This window comes from Heliangelus exortis, chromosome 8, assembly GCF_036169615.1.
Source record: "Heliangelus exortis chromosome 8, bHelExo1.hap1, whole genome shotgun sequence".
Classification (NCBI taxonomy): domain Eukaryota; kingdom Metazoa; phylum Chordata; class Aves; order Apodiformes; family Trochilidae; genus Heliangelus; species Heliangelus exortis.
This window is the reverse complement of record NC_092429.1, coordinates 15,099,895-15,127,879: the sequence shown is the minus strand read 5'-3', so window position 1 is coordinate 15,127,879 and position 27,985 is coordinate 15,099,895. Positions and strand designations below refer to the sequence as shown.

General features: G+C 37.9%; 1 protein-coding gene across 6 annotated transcripts; it reads right to left on the bottom strand.

The window, feature by feature from the left end:
• Positions 1 to 53: 53 nt before the first annotated feature.
• On the bottom strand, positions 54 to 27,976 carry SH3GLB1 (SH3 domain containing GRB2 like, endophilin B1). Of its 6 annotated transcripts, none has more exons than XM_071750606.1 (11): positions 24,298 to 27,976; positions 20,027 to 20,168; positions 17,339 to 17,467; positions 15,512 to 15,645; positions 15,051 to 15,143; positions 12,894 to 12,980; positions 11,457 to 11,480; positions 7,175 to 7,264; positions 6,569 to 6,669; positions 1,494 to 1,725; positions 54 to 528 (listed from the first exon to the last, which is right to left on the bottom strand). In XM_071750606.1, exons 1-11 carry the CDS (start codon positions 24,367 to 24,369, stop codon positions 421 to 423), a joined length of 1,212 nt encoding a protein of 403 aa, XP_071606707.1. In that variant the 5' UTR covers positions 24,370 to 27,976; the 3' UTR covers positions 54 to 420. The 6 variants fall into 6 exon arrangements, with proteins under 6 accessions (XP_071606707.1, XP_071606708.1, XP_071606712.1 ...); XM_071750607.1 differs by having other exon boundaries at positions 12,942 to 12,980; XM_071750611.1 differs by lacking the exon at positions 24,298 to 27,976 and adding an exon at positions 23,747 to 23,880.
• Positions 27,977 to 27,985: the final 9 nt, after the last annotated feature.

Here is a 27,985-nt window from a genome sequence, read left to right as displayed (position 1 = left end):
GGTTTGTTTTGCATTTGGTTTTGGTTATTCAAATAATCTGCATTACACCTGTATTGTTTCACAATAAGTTTATTTTATGTGAAGAAAAGCTTTGCCATTAATGAAAAATCTCAGTAGAAAACAGTAACTCCTGCTTTCAATCTAGATTACTTGAAAGTAGAAGCTTGTATTAGTGAAAACTTCAGTAGAAACAAATCTGTAAGAAACATCTTCTTGGCACATGAAGTAAAAGCTTTAAACACATTAAGTTTGAAAAGAGTATTTACCATGCAACCATGCTGGCAGAAAAGCCAGTTTGTAATGGCTGGTATTTGTCCCTCAAGACAATAACATGGAAGACACTGAAACCTGCTTACACAACGTTAATTGTATATAAATACAGTGTTGCCATAACTGACAGTCTTTATTCAGGCCAATCATTCAGTTTAGCAGTTCTAAATAAGTAATAGGCACTTTGCCTTTCTGATTTCCCCTTTCACCCATCAGCCAGTCTGAATCCATCCCAGGAATACTGTACACTGTTATCACCTAAAAAAAAAACAAAACAGAAATACATTATTATAACCTTTCCTTGCCCGGAAAAAACCTACAGTCTACCTTCATGCGATTTCCAAGGTCTTAGAACTGAGATTAACCAAGTTAAATAGAGCATTTAATAGGAGCATCCATGGAACATAACATAGAGCTCATAAAAATTATTTCATTGGTCCGTGGAAAAGTGGATACAGTAGCACATTTTAAAGCCTTTTTCTGATGAAATTCTATTAATTACTGTTTCTTTTCTATTATTTTTATCTATAAATCTTGTCACCATCACCTTTAACAGGCAATCTAAAAGAAAGTTTGTGCATCTTCAAGTGCATGATTGAAAGACAGATGATGCTGATGTGCTACATCTTAATGGAAAACCTTAGGCCACAGCTTCTAAGTCACTGTCTAGATAAGAAAAAAGTCAAATATTTCTGTAATGCACACTTAAAATAAGACAATATCTCAAAACTTTCTTGTGGATGCACTTCTTCACAGTTAAGCTGCAATCATATTACCAGGTGGAACTCTGTTCCAGCACCCTGCCTCATAGTCTATCTCCATCTGCTTTGTAAAGCTCCTACCACTGAAGAGTGCAATTAAATTGGAACAGGAATAAACACAGCACAACCACCACCACCAAACCCAGGACTGGCTGTCTTCTTATATTTTTCTCAAATTGAAGTAGTTAATGTTTGAAGGACTAACTGTATTGATAACAGAGCAAAAGGTGTGATAAGAAGACGACAGCAGAACTGCATCTTGCTTGAAGCTAAAATGGTGTAACAAATGCTAACTCTCACTGTAGAATGTATACAGGTACAGGACAATGCTCTAAGAGTACTACTGAACTTTAATTTAAAAAATCAATTACACGGGTTTCTTGATGCAACACATCTTAACTGGCTAGTCACAAATAGCCTGATTTTACTTTTAAATTATGAAGGTACATAGAAAACTCTTACCTCATCTGCAAGTAGTGATAATTCACTGCTGTTTGCAGCATCGTAATCATAGAGAACTCGAGCTTTCCTGCTGCCACTGGATGATTTCAGTTCACTGATGCCTGAAGTAACTATGGAATTGCTTACTGAAGGCAATGGTGCAGAGGCAGAGGCCAAGACTGAGGGAGTGGGAACACTCTGCACCGGAGCTGAGGAAGACTGATTGTTGTTAGAGAGGAAAGTAGATGGAAAGCTGTGTGAGAAAACAAAACAAAAAGACTTCTGAGTGAAATAGTTGTATATGGGGAGTTTTACATGCCACCATGCCTAAATTAGCATTCTTGATTTTAATAGCTGCAGAATATACAGCAGTAGACAACAGCAAGAGAATAGGGTTACATACAAAGATATTTGTACGTAATAAAAAAAAAAAAATTGTTCCTGAACTGTAGTATGAATCAAATCAATACACTTTAAAAGAAATACTACCACTTTAAAAAGAGTTGATAATCACCTCAACAAAAACAAAACTAGGAAAGCTCAGTCACAATTCAGACTGATTTTTTAGTAAATATTTATTTTGACAGCTCAGCCAGTAGGAGTAGACTCCACCTCCTTCTGCTCATTCCTCAATTGTGTGACTACACAAAAGATTGTGCTGGTGAACCAGATCAGGGAAATATAATGCAGACTAAACACACAGTCTCCCTCTGAAGTAAGAAAAAACCCACAACTATTTTTTAATCTAAATCAGTTTGTTGATTCAGCTAATTGCATGCTGTACAACAAAAGTATCTGTAACACTAACAATGAACTTGTATTAACTTAAGCCCCTCATTTCTAGGCTGCTGATTCTTCTGTGCCAGCTGTAGTGCTTGCCAGACCCTTCCATGAAGTCAATTCAATTATTTAACCTGCCTGGAAAAAAAAAAAGGTGAAAAAAAGTGTATAATCTTATACAAAGTTAATGAGCAGCACGACAAAAAACTGCAATGAGAGCCAGAGCAGATAAAAGGGTAAAGATAGAAATACATGGCTGAAAAGCAGGAGCAGAGCAGAGAGCAAAGAAGCAAGAGATTTCAGCGCAGCAGGACAGACACAGCATAGGAGACAATGATGAGCTTTGAGACTGTCTCATTTAGCTCTCTGCCCTACATCCTGGAATGAAGTTCTACAGCAGACTGAACTCACTCATTCAGTAGCTGATGTAGTAATTCTTAGTCCCTTTGCTACTTTCCTTTGTTACAACATTCATCTGATTCTACCTTAAAAGCAGTTCAGTGAAGGTTCTGAAAAGTGGCAGAGCTGATGCAGTGAATAAGGGTGAGCAAATAAGACTTAGACTGAATCAGGATGACATGGAATTCTAGCTGCATTTCGTTCCAGTCTTATGACCAGTCTACACATCAAGCAGTCAATTCCCACACTTTAATCATCAGTCTTTCTACATACATGATTTTCCATTACCCCCTGGGATGTGGGCATATTGCCCCTCCCTCCCCTCCTTTGTTTTTTTTCCTAGTCTTTTGACATAATAAAAATATTTTCCTACTGTGTGTAAGTCTGCCAGAAAATAGTCTCATCTCATCCCTTCCCACCTATCCTCCCCAGCCAAGACCTTGAAGATGCAGTTCAGTGGTAACTTTAACCACATGAATCAAGATCAGTTTATTTCCACACCCTGCAGTGTTTTTGGTGCTCATATAATCTAAGAGGAGACAGTTTTAAGGATCTGATGCAGGTGAGAATGAACTCTATCATTATAGTAAAGAATTTTGAGGTTCTTTGGCTATAAACATAGAGTGGAAATAAGGAAGCTCAAATATGTAATGGCTGCAGCAGTTACTGCACACAAGTTTACAGTTTCACACTATAATTAATCTAATAAATTTATACTACCAAACAGGGTGAACCCACTCTTCTACCTCTTTACAGCACAAGGATTCATTCTCTGTCATGTGAGTCACATCTAGCATTCTGTTGCTGGTAAGTTGATTCAACAATCTGCCCTCAAAAAATCACCAAGAAGATTGTTAACTTTCCATTAGAACAGCCTGTTAAACATACTCACTTTGCACTCATGCAATTCTATCTCACTGAGGGCAAACAGCAGGAGTATATTGTGAAGGGCAGAACTCGCCCTGTTAGAATGAATTGCACAGACTTTCAAGAAACTGTTGTGAGTTCAGCTAGCATTTTACTGCTATTAAAAAGCAGGAAGTCCCACTTCCCCCAGGGCTTACCTGGACCACATTTGATCATAAAGGGCTGGTTCAACTCACCGAGACTGCAACTCCACTAATTTTTATTTTTATTTTTTTCATTTGCCAGATTAGTTTTTCAAACCAGGTCACCATGTTCCCTGAGAAAATCAAATTAGCAGAAGGAAAGAAAAGCTAGACCCCTTATTTTTGTACAGATAACTCAGCTGTGCCTCATGATGTGTTTATAACTTGATTAGTTGTCAAACAGAGGGACTTAATTTTAAATGACAATCACCTGTTTCTCCATATGGCTAAATTACAGGTTAGTATACTGCTAAACCTGTTCTCTGTTAATCCAGTAATTAATTGTAAATCATTCTGCTCATTTCAAAGGGTCCCTGGCTTGTACAGCTAGAGGAAGAGAAAGCCAAATGACTTTGTCAATCAGTAAAGCATAAAGTCTCACTCTCTGCAAAGCCATATGTAGGCATGTTACTGGAAAGCTTCAGCTATACAGAGGCTGCTTGGAATTTTTTGAACACTTGAGTAGAAGGAGTTTCACAGCTTGTAGTGTAGGGGACTAGCAATGGGTAAGTTGAAAAAATTATGCCAAAGCTTAGGCTTTGCTGTCAGAGAAGCTGAGAAAACTCAGTGCAAAAGCAGTTATCAGCAAGAGAAAAAGTGAAGTAACAGAGTACCTGAAATAAATTTGTATAGCTCAAAAAAAGAACAGAGACTGATTTTAACCTGGGAGATTTGATTTTTTTTAAGCATCCCCACAGGATGGGAGGCAATAGACGGATAAGCAGATGCTGCTGCCTTCAAGAGAAGCATCTATAAACTTATGTCTATTTATATAAAAGATAACTGAGCACAAGTCTTCCCCCCACCTTATGTGCAGCTGACTCTGGAGAGTACATCAGGAAAAGCAGTGCTTAGCTTTGGAACTTAAATGGTCTCAATGTAAACTGGGTTAGGATTTATGCCCTAGATGCAACTCAGGTAAAACATGTAATATATACCTGCACTGAAAACCAGTTTTCTGTTTCAAGCAATAAACTATCCCACTAAGAGGCTGAACACAAACGATCTCAAATCAAGAAGTCCCTCACAGCTCTTGGCTTTCACATTAGAATGTGGCACAGTGTCATTCTTAGATGTGTGGAAAGAACATGTGTGACTCAGCACTGTATTTCCCTTGTTAACCAACAGAGTACTGGCAAATACAACTAAAATCTAGCTAAGCTGCCCAAGCTGTTTATTTGATGCTGTATCTGCTGACATGTGACACAGGAAGTACACTGGGTAGAACCTGCTCATCTATTTAATGCAAGTGCTAGAGCCTATCCAGTGTTTATGGTTCAATTGGACTGCCTTGCACAAAGAAGGGCAGATACACCCACATCTTAACACCATTACTGTTTTGATTTGGCTGTTTGAGGCATTTAGAATTTTGCAAAACTTCCATGCTTTTGCTCTTCCAGCAGTTACATTAATTATATAAAAAATCCTAATCAGATCATAGCTACATAAAGATATATCCATCCTAAAGGATATTTTTCCTCCAGAGATACTTTTTTATACTTGCTAGCAGTTTACATACATTTTAAACAAAGACAGCTGTTTGGGGACATGCTATACATCCTAAAGCAAGAGACTTTAAAAAGAAACATGTTCTTTCTTAGGTTAGGGGTATTATGCCTAAATCTTTCTGTTTGGTAAATATACTAGGATAAGAGCACAGATTTTAAAAACATCCTCTCGAAATAGTTGTGTAAATACACTTCACTTAATTTCTAATTTAAGAGACATTGTCCTTAATCCAGTAAACATTTATGTTCAAGCTTTCAATTGTACAACTTGCATTTATTCACTACCAAATTTTACAGCTGAATATTTCTATCAATGGAATTTAACCTTAAATAGTGCTTTTTTTAAAATCACCCTTTTAACAATTTTGTTTTAAAAAGTCTTTAAAGTACTCATTCAAACAAACTGAGGAAAGGAAATCAAATGCCACAGGAAGCTGCAAGTCAGGAAAAGGACAAGACTCAAGAACACTTTTGTTTTACTTCCTTGTCATGAAAAACATAAACAGAGATACTTTATGGAGACAGTTATTTAGAATAGACACTGCAGTAAACTTCTACATACAGACAATTCTTCAGTGCAAATGCTCACCTATATAACATGGCCTGGTAAAATCCTAAGAAAGGCTGATTCATAAAGAAGAATTAGAATAGAGAAACTTTATGAAAAGTAACCATCTCTCTACATAAACACCAACCACAAAAAAAAGATTACGAGCACATATTAGTGTCAAACAGTTTCTTCTCTTTAAAAATGTTAAGCCCACAAAACAGTGAAACTAGAAAAACTTGTACTGTGAGTCCGTTACACTACTGATTATAAATATTAGGAAGTACATTTCTCCCTAGATCCATTATCTCTGCTGGCAAACCACTTCACAGTGGAGAACGCAGTTTCATTCAAAATCAGGTAATGCCCCAAAGCAAATTAAGAGGTAACAGGAATTTATGGGCAGTACAGAAATTTTTTATACATTGCTTTTGCAGCAAGAAGCATAAGAAAACTGAATGATTAGAAGTAAATCTCTAGAAATTCTTTTTTCATCCATTAAATGAGGTAAACAAGGCTCACCTTTCTCAATTACAAAATATACAGAATCACAGTAAATCAACCCTCAAAAGGCATTAGTTCTGTGTGTAGACTTAGGGAAGCAGTTGTACTGGGGTCTTTACCTATCAGTTACATGAGAACAGATATATTTCCTTTCAATCCATCACATAAGTGTGTTCACCACTGTTACATTGGTGTAAGCTTTCATATAATTCACAAACACTTATTCTGAAGTTTTTACAGTGCTACTACCTTCCAAGTTGTTTCTGGAGATCCAACATATATTGGTAACATTGTGCATAATAGGTCATCTGAGCTTCAACAAAATCATTCAGACAGCGAAGATGATGTGCCTGTAATACAGCAAAGAACTCAAGTTTTCAGTCTGCAAAAGCACTATGCTGCATTAGAAAGATTGGTCTCCTAATCAGGTGCTAATGCAAATATTGGCACATAGGGATTTTTGACACAGAGACACAGTGCTTGGATTCACCAGGTGAATGGGATAAAATATGACAAAAATTTGAGCACAAAATATAGTACTGTACAAGCATCATGCCGTGTTCTCAAAACAGAACAAATATTTTAGCACATTTTTGTGGTTTCAACATTGAGTTTATCTGATGAATGGGAAGCTGAGTTTAAAAAATAAAAATCTAAGTTCTTACATTCTCAAGGAGACTAAAGTTAAATTCAGTGGATACTAAACTAGAATTCAAGAAAGAAAACCACACAGTTTGATGCTTTAATGCACTGATGCGAAACTGATAGCCCAAAGTTCCTAAGTAGCTTACAGCAGGTATTTCTAGAAAGTGCCCTGATTTTGACTTTTCATCTCTACCCCTCTTGGATACTCACATGTGTGCTGCTGATTCCTTCCAGCAGAAGCCTGGTAATCTCTGCTTGACGGTCAAATTCACTCTGAGTAATTCGTACTTCCTGTTCAGACTACAAGTGAGGATGCTCATTAGATACTTGTACAATGCCCTCTGTAACACCCTCTGACTGCAGCAGTTCTGCTTCGTTCAGAACTACTCATACAAATGCATTAATCACAAGCTTAGGTATTTGAAAAGGGTTTTTCCTTTGCAAATCTAAGCAAAAAGTTGAACTACATTTTGGGTTCAGAAATCTTGAGGCCTTGTATACACAAGAAACAGGTTTATTATCAGACACCTACCACTCAGAATTGATGCATGCAAAAAGAAGGCATTTTTTTACCAGCAGCATTGCCCCTCCTCTCCCAGTAACAAACCAAGCTTTCATTGCCCTAATTCATTCATTTTCTGCACCACGGCTTCTGCCAACATAGCAATGGCAGCCAAGGACAAGGTAATTTTGTTTCCATACACACATACTTAGGGTAAACCCCACGTTTCTTTTGTCATATAGCTGCATGGCAATCAGACATACATAAATCTCTTAAGTTTTAACAGGTTATTTCATAAATTAATGTCTCAGACTAGCCACCAAGCTACTACAGGAGCTTGTAGTTGAGGCATCTTTAAAAATAATAAATCCAAACTATAGCAAACATTTTAACTTCAGTTAAATTTCCATTAAAGTGATTGGATTTACATTTCATATTTAAGTAATTCCATCAAGTTAACATTACAGCAGTTTTAAAGGACTTCCATCTAGCAAATGCTGTGATTATTTTAGAGTATTTTTCAGGGGGTTGCCAGGTGGGGGTGGCAGACACTACTCAAAATATTCAAATCCATAAAATATGTTGTAATACTTTAGATTCACTGTTCTGAGACTGAATGTACTCAGCTTGGAACCTGGATTACCTTGCCTCAATCCTTATATGCATTTAGCACCTTGTTTCTAAAAACAAACAGAAAGGCAAAATTCTGCCTTAAGTCAAAGATCCAGCAGTTACTGCTCTCAACAAAACAAAACAAAAGGAAATATATTTTCAGGAAACTTAATGTAGTCATAGTGATAAAACAACAATATTCAAATGATTTTGTGTGTTGGCAAGCATCCTGCTCTTCAACCACACTAATATTAATCAATACAAAAAGTCTCATGGAAGGATCTTAGAAGAATGATACAGTTACTGAAGTGTTTTTCATCTGAAGTGACTGCATCTGGGAATGCTTATAAGCATTAATAAACAGTGAGTTTATTGTATATATACAATATAGAGTAATGTGTGTTTCTTACTAAAACTGAGGTAGCAGTGTATGCATCAAGTTACAAACTAAATAGGTTTTTAAAGACTGTTGAGGTAAGAATCTTTGTTTGGAATTTTCCTATTAAATCTGTATTAATATTGCTGAAATTCATCTGGCAATCCCTGAGAGAAATGTAAGAACTAACAGGGGAAAAAGCAAATCTGATAGCCAAGAGAAAAGCATTCCCTTCTGTATTAGCAATATCCACATTTCCTTTTACAAAAAGAACCATTATCTGAAGATAAACAGACTAGTCTCTTGCTTCTCTGAAGTCAGCAGTTGCTGCTGTGTTTCTTTTTACCTGCCAGATGAGTAAATACATGAAAATGGGAAAGACAGGAAGGGGAAATATTATTCAGAATAATTTTATTAAACAATATTTTAGCAAATCAACTACTTTCTGTAAGAAATGGCAAAGTGAGTAATATGATAACATTTGTTAACCTAGCCAGTATAGAGTGGCTTAAAATACATAGCTTTACAAAACCTGATGTATTGGTTTTGTAGAGATTTACATATACTGAATTATGTGATATGTTCAATCAGTTTTGCCTATCCCTGTCACCTTGTACTGCTAGGTGAACAGCAGCTTGACAGTGTGCCTACTCTGCACCTCAAGGTAAAGGTGAAGTAAGGGTGAAATACAATTGACTTTCAATCTAGAAAGCTTATGGCCTGCTCACCTTTTGTTTTGAACAAAATGAAGAGCTCAAAATAAAAGCTTAAACTTTCCTGAGATCCCCAGCTGCAGTCATATTTTGGTTTTAGAGCAGTAAGAAGGCCTCATGTGGTTTCTTCTTTGACAATCACTCAAAATGGTACTTGGCCCCCAAGTTTAAAATATGAACCCAGCTTCTGAACAAGGAATATTTCTGAACTCAGAAATTTACCATGTTTACAAATTTTACATAAGAATACCTGACCATTCAGAAATACTGTGCAATCCCATAGCTATGGGATAACACACAACTGCAAAAGCATAGGAAATACAATTAGCTTCCTAATGTTGTTTTGTTAGACGTGCTACTAGTGAAACAGTGCTAATGGATACATTCATGTTACCCAATAAAGCTGAGCCTCACTGTCCCTTTTCTAGTCAAAGACAAGACAGGAGCTCCTCTTGATGCTCAAAAGCAGCATAACTTCAATGTGCAGAACACACACTAAAAGCCTCTGCTCTTTCCATTGACCACACCAGACACCTCAGAAGACTCGTAACAAAAATCCATGTTTATGAAGTTTTATAGTACAGTACTCAGTATTCTCTAATTTTACATTTCAAAAGGAAAGTTAAATTGAAGAAAGTTTCTCATTGACACCAGGCAGATCTTTGTTCTAACTAAAAAAAAAAAACCACCCTGTAACTCATCTAGAGATTACTGGACAATCTGAAATACTTGTGAGGAAGCTTCTTAGATTTGAATTAAATTAATGAATCTCTTCCTCCAACATTCAAACATAGAATGGATTGCTGTTAGAAACATGGATGTATTGCTACTACTTCAGCAGAATGTGTGTTGTAGTTTTTCAAAAGTCTCTGCTTTTAATATGCTTAATAAGAAAAGAGAACTTTGAATTATGTAATTTATTACAAGATTTAAACCTTTTTGTCCCCCCTATGCTATGGTTAAGATCTTTGTTTTATTTCATTTTCTCTCTAAACACAATCTGTTAGATTTCACTATCCTTAAAGCTGCTTGCCATTGTGTCAAAAAGTTTAATTCATAATTGTCAAGATTAGAACTTTAAGATTAGTTTTTGTTCCAGCAGTATTACTTCCCTGCCATCATTACTTCCCTGTCATTATTTTTAGCAAAATAGTACCAAGTACTGCAGCAGACAGGTTTGATGCTTCCAAATTATTACTTGACTTAAAGAGTAAAATAATTGTCTAACTTTGGAATCAAAGTTGACCTAACCTTCTTCTTACAGTTCCATCTCTAAACTCATCCCCCCAAACTCTCAGACTCTATACAGAAAAAGCCTTCATTTGTTTTCCCTCATAAGCCTAAAACTTTGTCCAAAGCTCCATATCCCAGCTCCTAATAGCAACTTGCTACACCTCCCACAGCTGCCTATCAGTCCCCCTTTAAAAACCCCACTCCAAAGCCCTTACTCTCCAGCTACCCCTACTTTCCACTGCTACCCTTAATTTTTATTACCCCCCCCCACAGAAATCCCCTTGGATATTTCTCACAGCTTGTTCCCAGTGCTGCTTTGTCAGAGTCAGTGAGCCTGAGAATGATCCCTTCTCCTGGCATGAGAGCAGCTATAGTGTAATGCCCCATTATCTCCAGTAAGTTTGTCCTTGTGCAAGGGGTGGCATGCCCAGAGAAGGCTGCAGCCCCCACCCCAAAGCTAATGCAGTATTTATGAACCAGCCTTCCACCCAGGTGCAGTTTCCAGATGTGCCTACCTCCTACCTTCAGTTGCTAAAGAGAAGCACAGCAGTCTCTAGTGACACTGGGGAGAAAACTGGGGAACACAGAGACCCTTCCAAAGCACAGAGTTTCTTGCCTGCACTCCAGCATTTTAGTTACTGTTCCATGTTCTGGGTAAAAGTTGAAGATCAGTGTTCTCCGAGACAGTGCATATTTCTAGGCCTCAACCTTTCTGAAAGTTTTCAGATAAGCTCATTCTTAATAGACCATTTTTCACAGAATCTCATATCAGTCAATTTTGGCAGACAAGTCAGGTAGTTTGTTCTCTACTGTATCTTGTCACATGAGAATCATATGGTACTGAGTGACAGCCAGAAACAGCCTACTACAGAACAAGCCCCAGGCACTGTTTTGCCACTGGAGTTTGCAAGGCCCTAGAGGTAAGGAGTGAGTTCCATGTAACACATCCCACTGCCTGCATTAGACCAACATGGACAGCACGCAATATCCTTTGTTACATGAGACCAGCACAAGTTATGGTTTCCAAATTCTGCAGTTTCTAAATTGTTTACTTACTTTTGTCACTTCCTCAGCCCATATCTAGCCAGCATTAAGAGTAAGAGGGAAAAATAAAAACACACAAACTTAGACATTGGTGGTACTTTAATACAGGATGCAACATATTTGGGCTTTAACTACTTTCTTGTCCTCAGAATTTCACAGGAATTTGAGGAGTGTTGTAAGCCAGTTGCTCAAAGCCCTTTATATACAATGAAACTACAGTGAGTAGGGATAACACTACATCTGTGAAATAAATTAGGTACTGAAGAGTGCATGACTTGCAGAACTTATATGTTACAAAAATCTATTTAAAACAAGCTATTACAACAGAATATACTACATGACAGAATACATTCATCAGACAAACTAGATTACATTATGGAGGAACTTAAGTTACCTTAATGTGTTAAAATATTAGAAAACTACGGGAAGCTATTCTCATTTTAACAACATATTAAGTAAAAACTGAAACAGACAAATGAATGATTTCTCTTGCCAGTTCCATTACCAGCTTCCTATTTCACAAGCTTTTTAACCGAAACCTAAATTTAATTAAAAATGCTATAGAGGTGTCTCAAATTGAGAATTAAGGTAGTAGCAAGTAGTACAGCAAAATCATTGAACTGCAAAGAATTTGCTCTAAAAGTTAATTACTTCAGCTTGCTGTTCCAATTCCCTCTTGCAATGCAGTTCTCCTTTAACCTTCATTTTCTGCAGTTTTAAGATGATAACACAATCAGGACTTTGGTAGTAAAAAGTGTGCATAAAGGTTTCAGAAGCAAGTTGTAATAAACAAGTTTGTTTGCTCTTTTATCTGATCACAACTGACAAATCTGGAACACTAACTGAGACAACACAAAGCATGTTCTGCAGATGCAAGTCTTGAACCAAGACAGGCTGAACAGCACAGTCTATGTTACACATAATTAATTAACCCCTTCCTTTGACACTTTCATGACTATGGTGCTAAAAATAGCTGCACTGGTGAGTCCTTGCATAATATTTATTACATATTGTATTCAACTTCATCCATTAAATTATATGACATTATTAGTTTCAGTTATTTGCAAAACACTGCTTGAACTAAATTTCTACATATTGCCAGTTATTCCTCATAATTCAGTCCTACTCCTAATAAAAAAATAGGATAATGAAATAATTCTTTTGCATCCAGTGAGTGAAATTACTTTCAGAAGAGAAAAAAATTCAACTCCTTTGCACCCTAAACTTGCATTCATAAACTTACAGAAATTAGAGGGTAATATTTTATACTTCAGATTACCAGAAATACTGTGATAAAAACAACATCTAATGCTGTACTGATGTAAGTGCCCTCAGTACACTATACCAATCCAATTTGGAATGGAAAACATCCAAACCAAGACCAAATGAGATGGATAGCAAGAGGAAACATTTGATAGTAAAATGAATGAACACAGGAGGCCAACAAACCTTTAGCCATTTTACATGCAGCAAGTTGAGCATGAAAGAGACATTTACCATAATGTTATTGTCTTCAGGCTGAGAGGTGTTTAGTTGCTTAAGAGCATAGATAAAAGACAAAAGCAAGTTACAACACTTCGAATGGAGCATGTGATTATTGGCACAAAGCACTGCAAGTTTATGCTAAACAAGGCTGTGAACTGACTGCAGATAAGCAAAACTTTAGATTTCTGTTTTAAATACTGATCTAAGCTACTTTAGTGGTACAGTAAGCATGGTAGAATGTAATTTCATCAAAGATTAAATATTTTTATAGCAGGGGAAAATAATCAAATGTAGATGCAATTTATCATTTTATCCTCTCAAATAAAGTACTGAAGCATAAGTTAGCATCATAACTTAATACACATTGCTAAGCTATCAGTTCAGCACTGTTTGCAAGATATCTTCCTTCATAAATAAGTGGGCTGGGGAAGGAGAATCATTTGCATCACACCTATCTCCAGGTTAGTCCTCACTTCTATATTGCAGAGGATAAAGTAGAGATGCAATTTTTTCACTTCTCTGAGAACTCTACAATCCATTACTACAACTTGCACACTGCTGCTAAAATGTAATTAAAATTGAAGTATAGTCAAGGTAGAAGTAACAGTCCTAGCATTTCATGCTCCAACAGCACTAAATTATTTGTGAATCAAACTGTGAATTTCTTGCTGTATTAATTTTTAAGGCAGGTCAAGTAGTAGCAGCAGCAACTGGCAGTGATTCTGTCAGAGCACCAATCTCTGAATGTTTATACTGGTAAAGGCACTAAAACTCAAGTTCAGAGCCTTTATTTATTTATATATTATAGCTCTCCTAAGTTCAAGGGAACAACATTATTACAGTTTTCCTACTGCTTTGGAAAGTAAGGTATATATTTCTACCATCTCATAAGGAAGTTAATAACCAAAATACTTTTTTTTTTTTTTTCCAGAAACCTAACTCTGAACAAACCCAAGCAAAGAAACAGTCTATTATCCATTGCTTCTCTACCCATTGTTTTCAGATTGCACTAGTGCCTGACTAAAATTCTGCTCTACTCTCTACTGCTAACCTTACAAATTAGGAAAGCTTGACAATTAGAGAAGTAACATTTTTGCATTAAACTTACACAATATATGGGAAAATTAATGCATAGACTTCAGAAATAGACAATTTAGATACACAAAGACAGTGTGCATGACATGGAGGACTGAGACACAGAAAAATCTTTCTTTAGGAAGATCATCATCCTCAAGAGGGGAGGTGCTTTATTTACAAAGCTCAGTCTTGAAAACACTTCCAAGTCAAGACCTCAGGAAAGGCCTGCAAAACCTGACAGTGCAGATTCTGCCTCTCCATCAGTTACACTGTCCCTGTGTATTTAAACTGTATTCCTTCAGCATCTGTGTACATGACCCCAACTGCTTTAACCCTTATGGGAAAAATTACTATCCATTATTAACTGCTGCACCTTTAGGAATGCAGTCAAAATACAGCTATGAAAATACTATAAGCATTGCTGAGACTGCATGCATTCAATTACCTATTCCTCCATTTAGAGGCATTTCAAGAGTTGAAGAAAAATAAGTTTTTTAGTTCATAGTAATTTTAATCTCCTTGAATAAGCATTTTTTGAGGGAATAAGAATGGTTAAGAAAAATGAGTTTCAGAGATTTGCCCTCTTTGGGGGTATGAAGTAGTAAACAACATAGAAAGAGTAAGCTACAATTATATTTGTCATAGAGAAATTAAGTCCAGATAATCAGTTGGAAGTAATTATACACTGAGAGCTTCAAATGCCAAAACTTGACCTCTGAATGATATATATTTACAACTACCTTGTCAGATTGTAGCAAGTAATTTTTAGTAGTATCACAGCAGGCTCACCTAATACAGAACAAGGGGAGAATATTTACTTGGGTCAAGTAAATTCATCCTGATGGAATATCTAAAAACAGAACACTAACATAGCACCTTGATCAGCAATTAATATTTTTTTTTCTTGTGTTTCTCTGAAGCATTTCTTACAAAGTATCTAGAAAAATATTGAAGGACTGGAAACATAACCATGCAGTGGAGTTAATAAATACACATAAGTAAATCTAAAAGTTGTGGACAAATTAAAAAAGAAAATCCACTTACTGCAGCTCGAGCTTCTGCAACTTTTGCCTTCTTCAATCTGGTTTTTGCTGCATCCAAATCTAGCCTTTTATTTTGTAATAGTTTACGTTCTTTCTGAAAGCAAGTTAGGTTAGTTTGTGAGAACAGGTACACATTCTCAGAATCAAACACCTATCTGCTTGGAATTTTTTCTAATGAGGTCTCAGTACAACAGAAAGGCAGAATTAGATCCTAATTATTCTCATATTTTATACTCAACATATATATTTTTAATAGAGCAATAGTTACAAAAAGTAAGTTTTCAGAATTGTTTTGGTTTTACCTGATCAAAAGAAAGGACAATACATGAAGGCATAAATTATATCTGACTTTTTCTACATTAGTTTGAGGAAAGCAATAATGCAACATTATCTACTAGATCATTTTCAAGATTTACAGTTACAATTGTTGCAAAATGCTGACAAATTCACAATTCAACTTACAGTAATAGTTTTGTAGTCTCCTTCAATAAAGTTTCTTAAGGGAGTAAGAAAATTTATAGCAGAAGTTTGAATTAGTTCTCTGTCTGCTGTCCCAATTCGTTTTTGTGTTTCTCCACATTTAATTAGTGCATTTCCTACAAAGGTGAAAAAAAAAAAAAAAAAAAGGTTAGTTTCATAGTGATTCAGGCAGGTAGTTAACAGCAGAAGTTTCTACAGGCAGAAAAGCTTAGCCCAGCAGTTTGCAGTTTGAATGATCCAACACCACAACAAGGTATTAAAAAAAAAAAAAAAAAAATCAACTACAAAAAAAACAAAAAAAACCCCAAACAACTAAGAACCAAACATACCAAAAAAACCACACACACACACACACCAAAAATCAAAACAAAACAACCCAGCCAACCAAAATAAACCCATACAAAAAAACATTTTTATTAATAACAATCACAGGTCAAGGCAAGATTTCAATTTCAATAAACACAACACTGTAGAAGTGGCAGCTACAGCAGCTCCATTGTAAACACTTATTTTAGAACTGGCTTATTTCCTTAGTTTAATCAACCAACCTCCTCCCCCTGTAATACCTTTTTGGTCAAGCTACAAATAGTTGGTAGCCAGGAAAAGCTAACTTTACTGAAAAACAACATGTTTTTCCCTGCCCCCATCAACTTCAACTTCTAACTGTATGTTTGTATATTCACTGAAGTGTATTTTGAAATTTGGTTGCAATTTAGGTATTGAAATAAAGTTAGTGTATCACTAACACAGTTGTTATTACTGTGTTTCAACAGATTGACACCAGGGAGTTAGCAAAGACAAAAATTTTCAGAGCACTAAAACACTGGGACACCATACAGAAGCTAAAAGTGTATGTTTTTATGCTCATAGTTTATGTTACTTGCCTGAATTCTAAAAATTCTGCAAGTTAAGGAATAGTGTCTCTGAGTACAGCTCTGATATTAAAAAGAAAGGCCTGAGGCTGATGATCAGATGGAAAGCCACAGATAACAGCATAAAACCATGTGAAGTAAGAGTAACAAAGTCTGCCATTATTGACTCTGTATCTACAAGTCTTCTATAAAGCTTATTTTATTTTTTTAATTTTTCTTTTTCAGAATAAACTTATTATTCCTGGAACAAAAGTTTTTCATCACACTGCAGTCCTGAAGAAAGCAACTAAGACAGCTAGGTATCAATTTTGACTGCAGGCTGTATTTCTATGAAGACAGCTACATATTTAGGTTAGTTAAGTTAAATCAACACCTACATCTATTTAAAAGTTGTAAAGTACTCTAGAATTAGACTTTATAATTAACAAAAACCTCCAACCCTCCAGTGTATTGGTATATAAGTCTGCTAGAAAAGAAAGATGTAGATTATTTTCTACATTCTCATCTTCAGCAAACTACTAAAGAAAAACAGGAATAGGGTAATGTTAGAGAGGCTTCTTAGTACAGAAGGTAATTCTGGATAAGTTTCACTTCACACCATAATAAATACAAAAGTATTGTCAGACGTGCAAATGTCTTCCTTTAAAAGGGAAACTAGATTCCAAAATTATATCCTCTGATAAGAAAATCCACAAAGATGGTTAATATTCCAATGGCAGGTTCTATTTCTGTATTTGGCTAGAAACCTCATTATTGATCTCCTAATGGTCAAAGTTATACAATAAGTCATATCAAACTGATACAGAGTCATTGAAGTGTTTTATCTAGAGAAAGGCAAGAAAGAGCATTTTACATTGTTAAGAAAAACTGGATCTGGACATTTCTTATTTCTCCTCCTTCATTCCTGCAACACAAGAGATTTTTTGCTTCTACTTACCATAAGCTGTTCCAGGGCCAAATTCATTCCCAGCATCAATCATATACTGGCCCAGTAACTCTGGATTATTCATGCGACTTGGTGCTTTGCGGTCCAGCTTCTCATAAACAAATTCTTCTATTCTGGCATCTAAAAAAATTAAAATGTTTATTTGTAAAAAAATATTGTCATTCAAAACACAAGCGGGGGAGACAAAAGGAAATAGAATTTCAAAATCTGGACATAAAACTTAAGAATTCAATACTACATGAACAATGTTAAGGTGAAGATACTGTTTTTGGAAACCAGCTGCATCCCATGTTTGTCACACTATATTCACAGATGTCTCTTAAGAAACACTTGAAAGTGAAATATTACCCTTTTTCTGTCCCTTCCTATCAGCATATTTATAGGTTTTTTTTAAATTTTGTCCAAAAGTCTTCACTATAAGAACATAATAACAAAACCAGCCTTCTTCTCTCCCTCCAGGAAAAAAGTGTGAAAATTGTTCACTAGTGTAGGAATTAAATTCAATAGGGAACCTACAGTTACAGTAGTTGTCAAGGTATTCTGAAAGTTTTGTAGCCATAGATGTTATATCCTCTCTTTCCCATTCCATCTGCTCCTTTGACACGTGCTGAAACAAAGCAGCTCAGATACTAGAAGTGTTTCATTTCGTATTCCCATCTTTCCTTAGTCTGAGCAACAAAATTATAAAAAAAGCCTTGTTGTGACTATATGATCATTAAAATCCATTTATCATAATATTAATGGGTTTTACTGGTGATTCTTATGCATGGTTCTTAGCTGAGAAAGCCTCACAAACAGGGATGCTGTTAATTACAACAGCAAACTCCTCAGATACACCACCTCATTTTTCTGACCAACTATTTTGACTTCATAATTAGCACACTTTATTTACACAGTTATTGTGAACTAATTTCAGCCTGCAATAGTAGTGACAACCACAAAGAAGCTCTCAAGTGAGCAAACCTGCCACTTTGATGCAACCAAAAAGAATACTGGTTATTAGAAAACTATCATGAGCACCAAATCAAATAATTACTCTCTCATTAAGGTCACAAAAATTAACCTGACACAAATACCAGTACACTCCCTCACACCAAAGGTGGAAACAAAAATTATTAAAATTCATAGCATTTTTTTTTAACTCATCTTTAAAATTTGTGACTAAATGAGAAAAATAACCGAAAAAAAAATCTAAAATTACGTGATTATTACATGGGTCTGACCTAGAGGTACAATTAGAAATGCAACTCGAAGTTGTTTTTCCTCCCTCAGACAGAAGAGCAGCATTAAACAGTCACTTGAAAAAAGCAGCAGCACGTGATAGTCCTTCCAAGTAGGCTGCCAAACAGCTGAAGTTCCAGATGAAGACCATTGTTTAATGCCAGGTAATTTTAACCATCAGAAAATTGACTGGTCAGAATAACAGAGATATTTCCATATGTTATTATTTTACTGAACAATCCTCACACAGTTCTGACAACCTACAGTTAGTGATTCACTATCCTATAATGACAAGTTTCAAAAAAAGTCAACACACGTTACAAATACTTAATTTAGTGAACAAAATAACTATTTCCTCTGCATTACTCTAAGTTCTATTGCATCCTTCCCACAGAATCAGTTGTTTTGGTTTTTATGTTTGTTTTGTTTTTTTTTAAACACTGCTTTTATGCAACTAAAGGATGCAACAGACTTCCAACATAATAGTTCAAAGATCAGCATTATAAAGAATTTATTATCTGGCATTAGAGAAGTGCTATCAGTGTATGATTTACTTGTACTAATAAATCCTAACTCAGTATGTCAGGAGAATATTTGTTTCCAGTGCAGAGGTGTAAGTGGCATTCTATCATTTGTGTAAATCTAAAGGAACTTTACAATTATTTTTGTAATATTGACTAACTCCGTGGCTAGTGACCAGGTCTTAACTTGAAAGCTGAATCTATGCCCTAAGCAAACTCCTATAGCTGCCAACTCCAGTAAAACTGCCACAAAATGCAGTCTGAAATGGATACCCTCAGCATTACTACTCATAGCAGCCATTTCAGAAACAACTAAAATTAACACACCAGAAAGTTACCTTTCTTCTACCTATGTTTTTACTACTAGTACTACAGTAAGATTCAACAGTGATGAAAGCATACTTGCAACTTCATTGTATTGCCTAAATTCTGGCAAATGATAAAGACTCAGGCTCTGGAGAAAATATCTCTTTAGTAAAGCATTAGTTAAAGACAGAAGTTTCAGTTCACATTGCCTACTTCAAGCTGAATTGTGCAGAGTTTAAAGCAATGAAATTGTAATGCAATTCCTTGAGCCAACACATCTACTACATGAAGAACTTTAGAGTTCTTACAGCTACCTAAGATTTCTGGAATTAAGAAATTCAATTAAACAAAAAACAACTCAAAAGAAACAGTTGAGACTGACCACAGTAAGGAAGCAATGCTATAGTTTAAAGAGCTCTGTCTAAAGCTTTTTCCATTCAAAAGGTGAAGGACTGGTACAGTATTTCTGACTCTGAATAGTTCTTCAAAATGCCTTTCCCTAACTTCAGCCTTCAAATCTTGAAGCTGCTCCATTTAGTCATAACTTATGCAATACCTATTGAAGTAAACATTTACATTGACAAATCTGTTAATTCAAAAGTTGCAAACAAAAACCTGAAGGGCTCCTTACTTGGATTTGGCTGCAATAATACTTCTGTTTGTTTCATTATTTTTTCTGTCCACAATTTAGTGCATTCTGCTTTGCTGAGAAGGTTCTCCAGGTGAGCATCCAGTTCAGTCTTCTCTGCTTGACCAAGCTTTTCTTCTGTGAACTGTGAAGTAGTCAGGTGGAAAATACTCAGTTCATAAATAATTTCTATTTGAAGATTATGCTTTCATATACATAACCATTATCCAACCAATAAAAACCCTAAAGATAATTTTGAAAGTTGCTAAGTACAACAGCACATCCTTACCATCAGAGAAAAAAGGGGCAGGAGGGTGTTTATCAGACCAAAATGAGGGAGGTACTTTACAACACCAGGAAGAAATTCTCTGGTCTACCTGGTAGTTTTCACTTGAAGCATTTTGTCTAAATTTTGTATAATACTCCTTGAAACAGCAGCCAAAGTGAGAGTCCAGAGCTAACAAAGACAATTCAAAGACTACTTCAATCTTGTATATTTTGTAATTAAGTTTGTCCCTTCTCTCAAAGTAAAGCCTGATGACACAGAAGATTCTCATTGTACCTACCCATAATGTGTCTAAGAAATGTTGTCCTGTCCACAACAAAGAAGACAAAAAGTAGTGAGTTTAAACTTCAGCACGAAGATTTAAATTAGAATTAGACATTAGAGAAAGCTCTTAAAGACAAGGATAGAAAGCAAAAAAATACTTCCCTTGGAAGTTGTGGAATAAATATCCTTAAGCATGGAGAATGTTTTGCCTTTTAGAATAGAGCAACTCAATCTGAACTGTTGAGAGATACCTGATGCTGTTATGCCTTACAAAAAAGGTAAGATGACTTCTGTTACAGTCTTGCAAGCTGTGTTTTCAGTAACAACGAAACACAGTGTAACTCCATTTAACTAAATAAGGCCAGCAGACGATTTGTTTCACTTAATATTAAATTAATGCCAACTTTTATTAATCCACAAGCACTTTGCATTTCAATCCCAGCTCCGGGAGGGGGGGTGGAGCCAGGCGTTTCGCATCAGGGAACCGAGCAAAACCGGAACTGAGGGTTTTTTTGCCTGCCTGCCTCTCCTCAGAGCTGCGGCTCCTCAGGACGAGGATGATCTCATCACTTGACACTCTGTTCCAAGTCAGCCCTTTTCAGAGAACATGGCTTATGATTAAACCCCTAACAAGCTTACCAATTAAGAAGATAATAGGACTGGAAACATTTTGACTGTCAAACTTCATTCTTAACAAGTTCTCTGGAAAGATATTTAAACTAACAGTAAGAAAAGAAAATACAAGACAAAATTTAAATAACTTTGCACAATGCAATTTATATCATGTGCAGAAGAAAACCAACTTTCATAGCATATGCATCTGATGTCTAGATAAATACTGCAGCATTTGCTGTTCTACATAAAAGCAAGCATGAGAAAATCCAGTTACAGTACAGCGAAGGATGGAATTTATTTATAGATTTATTAGTACTGCTGTTTAAAAGTTTACTGCTTCTTCATCCTTCAAGAAGATGTCAGGTACTGTTAAGCTCTCAAAAACTTTTTAGAGATTAACTAGAGCACAATATAAATGGTTTTGAAATGATTTTTTACTAATTACAGAGGAGAGTGTGGGCTTTACTACTAAGATCTCTACAATCTTCCCTAAGTGTGAAGGCTGCTTAGCCAATGTTAGATCTCACATATACACATAAAGGAAAAAATTAATTTTAGCAATACTGAGGAGAGTGGTAAACAGCAATATGATGTAAGTATGGTTTCCAGCATCTATGCAATGCAACAATGCTGCCAGTCTGGTTTCCCACCTCCATTACCCTGAAGCCTATATTTGAACGGATCTTTCTCTTTTATGCCCTTTCTCAGAGATTACCCCATCTCTTCTAAAGAATAAGAACAAAATAAGGAAAGTGGTCCTATGACTCAATTTCCCTCTGTTTAGAAAAAACTGTTCCACGATTGGCACATTCTAATGATTTTCTACTTTTATTTAGAGCTCTAAGAAAGTTTTGGGTTCCTTTTTGATAAAGCTTAAAGCATGTCATAAAGACAACCTTAATGTAAGCACTGCTGATCAGTATCACATCAACAAGTCATCTAATGCATCCATCTATTTTTATTGAATGATAATAATGCATAGCAAGCTGCCTGAATGTGACCAGCTCATGCAGAAGGAAACTACCGTTTTTTATACAACTGGGTTATCACAGACCAGTGAACATTTCAAGTCCATACTGCAAAATTACTAGAAAGAGAAATTACATTAAGTTAAACCTCTAAATTCAAGTAGAAGTCATGAACAATAAAAACGTTTCTGCTACCAAAAAGTAAAAGACAAATTCATTCCTGACAGCTACACAGGCAGTTTGCCGATTAGAGAGCTGGGCAAGAATAAGGACTCACATTCCTAGTACTCCATCTCAAATACCACGAACTATCCACATTATCACTTTCACATAATCGCACAATCGCAACAGTTGCAATTGCAACTCTTGGAAGACAGACTGAGGAGGTCTCCCTCAAGGCATTTTCTGCCTGCCAGAAGGAAGGATGGGCTCTGGATGAAGATGGCCAGTAGGCTCGATTTTTCTATGGATTACTAATTAGAACGTGGCAGTCTGAACACAGTATCCTCTCATTCACAGAACGAGATTTCCTGGAACGTGAATCAGGCAGTTTTGGATAAGACAGCCCCAATTCCCTCATAACAGAAAAGTGTGATAAGCCTGTCAAACACTAATAAGATGCTCACCAACTTGTGAAACAGCTGAATTAGAGACAGAATGAAAATTTTAATTGTTTTTCTTCCATACCATACTATGCCGATGAACTGTTTCACAGTTTTTGGTAGGATTTTTTTGTTTCTAATATCCCAAAGCAACTAGTGCCAGGTCATACCATGTCATGAACACAAGAGTTTAAGTCAATATACAGAACTATAATTTTTACAGGGGGGCAAAAAATCTACACCTAGACAGTATTTTAAAAATCCACAAAATTACTAGCCTTTAATCTTTATTTTTAGGCCTTATGCATCAACTTCAAAAGCAACAGAAGCAACTGTAGCACACAGAGCATGATTTACTCATAAGAACATGTTAGCAATTTGTTTCTCTCAATGGCTTCATTAAACTTCTCATTTCAGGGGAAAGTGCAGCTGGTAGAACAAACTTATGACTTCCACATTTCCACTGAATTTCAGCTTAGATTAAACAGACAACTAATGTAGCTAGTCAGCTGTAAACCAAAAATGCAAACAGAGCATACGAGAGTAAACCTTTCACACAACCTTTAAGCCATGACAGAACCATTGGTTCTGCTTGAGCATTGTGATAACTTTTAATCACGTTCCAAACCTTACTGTGATCCAGTGAGAATTTGAGAAACCAAAGTGGTTTACGAAGCATTGCTAGGATGTCCACCTCCCGGACAGGAAATCTGTTCAGGTTTGATTATATAAAGAAAGGGGATTACGGCTCCAGACAGCAGCAAAGGAACAAAAGCCAATTACAGTGCCCTTAGCGTGAAGAAAGAGGAAAACCAATTCAGAAACAATGGGCTATCAAACAAGCCTTAAAACGATACTAAAACTCAGTACTAGAAGCCTAAACTGAAGGACGCTCTTACGTGCCACATCAGAGCTCAAATTCTATCAAGCAGCAGGGCAGAGGTTTTAGCAGCCAGTAGAACACCGGCTTATTTCAGGTGAGACGCACCTTTGACCTTTCCACGCGTTAAGTCCGACCGTCCCTCCTCACACACAGCTGATCCCAGCTCAGCACCCCCAGCCCAGGCGCCTTCTCCTCTTTGCCTGTCATGACCTTGGGCTGCCTCAGTCACCCCGCCAGCCCCCGGGGGACAGCTGTTTTGCAACCAGACTGGACGAAATTCTGGGTTCCTGCCAAGCTCAGGGCTAGCAGGGGACGGGCGGGGGAAGAAGCCACCGCACAGCAGCAGATCGCTGCCCGGCCAGGCCGGAGCTCTGGGCTTACCCCCCGCCAGCGCCACTGGGCCTTGGCGCTCCCTCAGACTTAAAAGCCCGCGGCGGCCTCAGCCACCAGCTCGGGCCCCTCCCCCCGGCAGCCGCTCCCCCAAGCCCGGGGCAGACCCGAGCTCCTCGGCCGACGCCCCGCACCGGGCCCAGCGGCAGCAGCGGCCCCACGGAGCCGGCCCGCGGCTTCGCCCACTCCCCCAGCTGGGGCAGGGGCAGCGGCAGCGAAGCGCAGTCCCAGCGAGACCTCGATAGGAGCCGAGGACCGGGGCGTACCTGCACGGCGCGGCTCAGGAAGGTGCCCGCGTCAGCCGCCAGCTTCTTCACATTGAAATCCATGATGTTCATCTTCGGGGACAGGGCGCTGACTCAGCCCGGGCGGCGGCAGCGGCCGCTCCGGCCCGGCCCCGTGGAGAGCCGCCCGGGGGTGGTGCCCGGCCCGGCCCGGCCCGGCGCCGCAGCCGATTGGCCGCGGCCGCGGCGTCAGCCCCAGAGCCCGGATCGGCCGGTGGAGCGGCGGCGACGCCCGCCCTTGGCCCCGCCTCCCGCCGCTGTGAGGGAGCGGTGGGCGCTGCCCTGCCCTGCACTGGGGGGAGGTGGCACCTCCGGGGCCGGCACGCGTTCCCGCCTCAGGGAGCTCCGGCCGTTATCGGTGCTCAGCAGCGCCCGCGGCTGCGTCCGGACGGGGCCTGGGCCTGCCCGCCAGCTCCGAGGGAAGGGAGGCTCTCGCGGCCTGCACTTCAAACGCCGTTTGGTGGAGCGGGAGGAAAAGGCAGAGCCGCCTGGTGCGGGTGGTGGTGGCCGCCCGGAGCACCTTGGTCAGCCGCCCCACGCGTGGAATCCTTGGGAGGCCGGGACTGGGAGCCCTTGCCCCGGCCCCGAGAGAACAAGTTTCCCCCGGCTGTATGAGTCCAGTGTTTTTTAAGTCGAATCTTGTTTGTTTTTGAAGAAAATAGTTTTCTAAGAGGCTGTGAAGGTGTAGGCTGGGAAGGAGCCTTCTAAGAAGTTCAGAAACGGGCTGTTTATAGGTTAAGATAGGTGTTGTCTGAGACACAACTATAAAATAGCACCAAAGCAACACAAAGGAAGTGTTTGAAAGTACCTTGAGTACAGTAGCATAACTTAATGCCAGCAATCAAGAAAAACTAGAAGAAAATTCTCTTTAATATTTTTCCATAATTTTATCAACTCATCATGATTTTTGAATGCCCAGTAAAAGAAAGGACTTCTGACATGGGCTAACACAAAACAGATTTGCAATATGGCATTGTTGGCAATAAGATAATAGTCCCAGCCTGAAAATGATCCTGGTTATTCAGATAAGTAATGTACTTTATAATCCAAATAGTAAGAAATGCTTGGCTAAATTTCATAAAGTCAAAGGAAATCCTAGGGCATTATGACAAGAAGTTCATTCTAGAGAAAGGAAGTAACTGTAACAATCAAAGAAATCTTGCTTACATGCCGTTCAGGTTCCAGGAATTAAAACCAAAACAAAACACAGGCTATGTAAAGTTCCCATTGTACCTTCAGTACTGATAAGGAGAGGGCCTGAAAGCAATTGTGTGTGTCTTTGCTTTGCTTGAATGTGTTACCTTTTTCAGCTTTAATTGTCTCACTTATATGTGTGTTTATGTATAAAAGTATGTCAAATTGTTCCTATTTCTTAAAATTAGTTTTACCAGCATATAAAGGTCCCATGAATCTTTTGTAATACTTAGCAGTAGTTGTCGTGTAAGAGCTGATTATAATTTCTTGTCATACCAAGTGTAGGATATGTGCAAACATCAAACATTTTACATTTAAAGGCAATGATGCAACTATTTCATTTCGTAGCTTTCTCTGGTGCTACGCGTCAGCGTTTAGGTTACTGCAGTTCCACAAAAAGACAGAGATGCCAAACCAGTGAGAGCAGCAGTGTCTGACCTTGGCAGAAGCACCGGCTCAGATGAGATGCACCCCAATGATGCTTTGGGAGAGTGGTACATGTCCAGGCTGGAACAGTCAGCAGCCAGCACAGTCTAGCTATTCCCCAAAGGACATACTACCAGTTCTTTGCTGAAGCTTACACCCTGTCACTGCCCATGACACGTGGGCCTCACTTGCCTGGCAGGCAAGTGCTGCTTTCTGTGGTATAATGACTGACAGCTGTGACACTGTTTTTTCCTTCAGGAAATGGTAAGATAATTCTGCATTCTAGCATAACATGGATGGAAAAGCAAGAAGACTACCATCCTTCACACCTCCAAGGATTAGTGTTCTTGTAGAGTTTGTAATAACTACTTTTAATTGATCCTTTGCTAAGGAGCCCTAAACACAATACTGCTTAGGAAAATGCCATAAATAGATGGTACTTCCACCTTTAGTCAATGGGTTTTTTGGCATATGTGGGGCATTGGATGTGTTTTTTCAGTTCTCACTTTTAACATCCTTCCTCTTTTCCTAAATGTTCAGTCAGAATGTGAGTGAGAGGGAGAAAATATCTTTTCAGGCTAATGGTTACTACATTTATTTAAGAGGAAGATCTGTTCTAGTGTGTGTTTATATATGTCATGTAAAGCCCTGGTTGGGATAATTTTTTTCCCCATTTTATTGTACGATATAAAAATAAATTGGATCACAACCTGGAAGTCCATGCTTCCTGAGTTCCACAGTATTCTACTACTCCTAAAACACTACTGAGTTATTCTCTTTCTTGAAATTCTCACCCTTCACACTGTGTAGGCCTGTAACTTAGTGTTCAGGACAAATTCTGGAAACTTTTTGTCATCCTAGAAGGAAAAGGCATTCAGGTGTTCAGCTAAATCTTGGAGACTGCTTTTGTCATTTTAAGAGATTACCATATGCAGGCTTTCTGTCCTGTCTTTATTTGGAAACTTCAGTACCTGGTTCTAATGGGAAAGGTGGTTCCTCCCTACAGCTGCTGTTCAGAGCCAAAGACATTGTCAGGGATTTGAGTATGGGATAAATTAATGCCTATGGCTCAGGTAAGAACCATACCAAGCACCTGGACTTACTTGCAACCTAGGTACTGACCAAGAGAACTCTTCAGAGTTTGAAGAATGCCTGGTGTGCAGAGCCACCCTAGCCCATTCTGACAAAAGCATCAAACAGCTGAGGAGCCAACATGTTTACTTCTGCCACCTGTGCTGGAGGAACAGTATCTTCTTTTTAGAAATGTCAAGTAGACAGCAGGGACAGTAACTTGCAAAAGTATCATTTCAGGCTTAAAAAGAAGCATATTTATCAGCTCTGACAAGTGAGTGTCCAATGCACCAGCAGGTATGGTGAAGACTTTGTCTATTGCCTGATCTTCAGCCTTGCTTGTAAGATGGCCAGAAAGACAAAATAACCTTTTACAGCATTGTACTCCTGGGTATAAAACAGACCCTGGAACACCCCTGCCTATGTTCACAAGTAGAATTTGGATAGAGAACTTCAGTATAGTTACTTGGCAATAATTTGTGCAAAAGCTTTGGGGATTTCTGATTAAGATTCTGTGATGTAGGAGACTGAAGAAGCCTGAGATGTAGGTTGAGTAACCAGAGGCTGCAGCTCAGTTCCTGTTACTGTTTAGTAACTGCTTCTGCCAGGCTTACTGTGAAGGAATTAATCTTAAGGTTTTATTTCTTGTGGTTAGACTTTAAAAAAGCTTGATGAAAATCAAAAGCATTGAAAGTGTGTGAAAACTTGATAATTTTTTAAGGTGACTTTGCAGAAATATTATAGATTTAGCACATTTTAGTATGGTTCAGAATGGCATGATAGATAATGTCAATTTTTATTTTGTTTGTTGATCTTGTCATTAAGTTGATCTTTACCTTTAGGGAATATGTGATTGTCCTCAAATATTTGAATTTTAAAGGAATCCTTTGAATACCACTTACCAATATCCAGTCTATCCTTTGAGAATGCTTCCAGTGTTCTTTCCTTGATACTAGTGGTACTTGGACCATATCCTTAA

What these genes read in the sequence shown, in the direction of transcription:
- SH3GLB1 (XM_071750606.1), bottom strand. Translation starts at nt 24,369, where the DNA reads ATGAACATCATGGATTTCAATGTGAAGAAGCTGGCGGCTGACGCGGGC. An exon ending in TGGCCCTGGAACAGCTTATG is followed by an intron (nt 15,646 to 17,338) that starts GTAAGTAGAAGC and finishes TCACCTTTGTAG; the next exon opens with GAAATGCACTAATTAAATGT. An exon ending in TATCACTACTTGCAGATGAG is followed by an intron (nt 529 to 1,493) that starts GTAAGAGTTTTC and finishes TTTTTTTTTTAG; the next exon opens with GTGATAACAGTGTACAGTAT.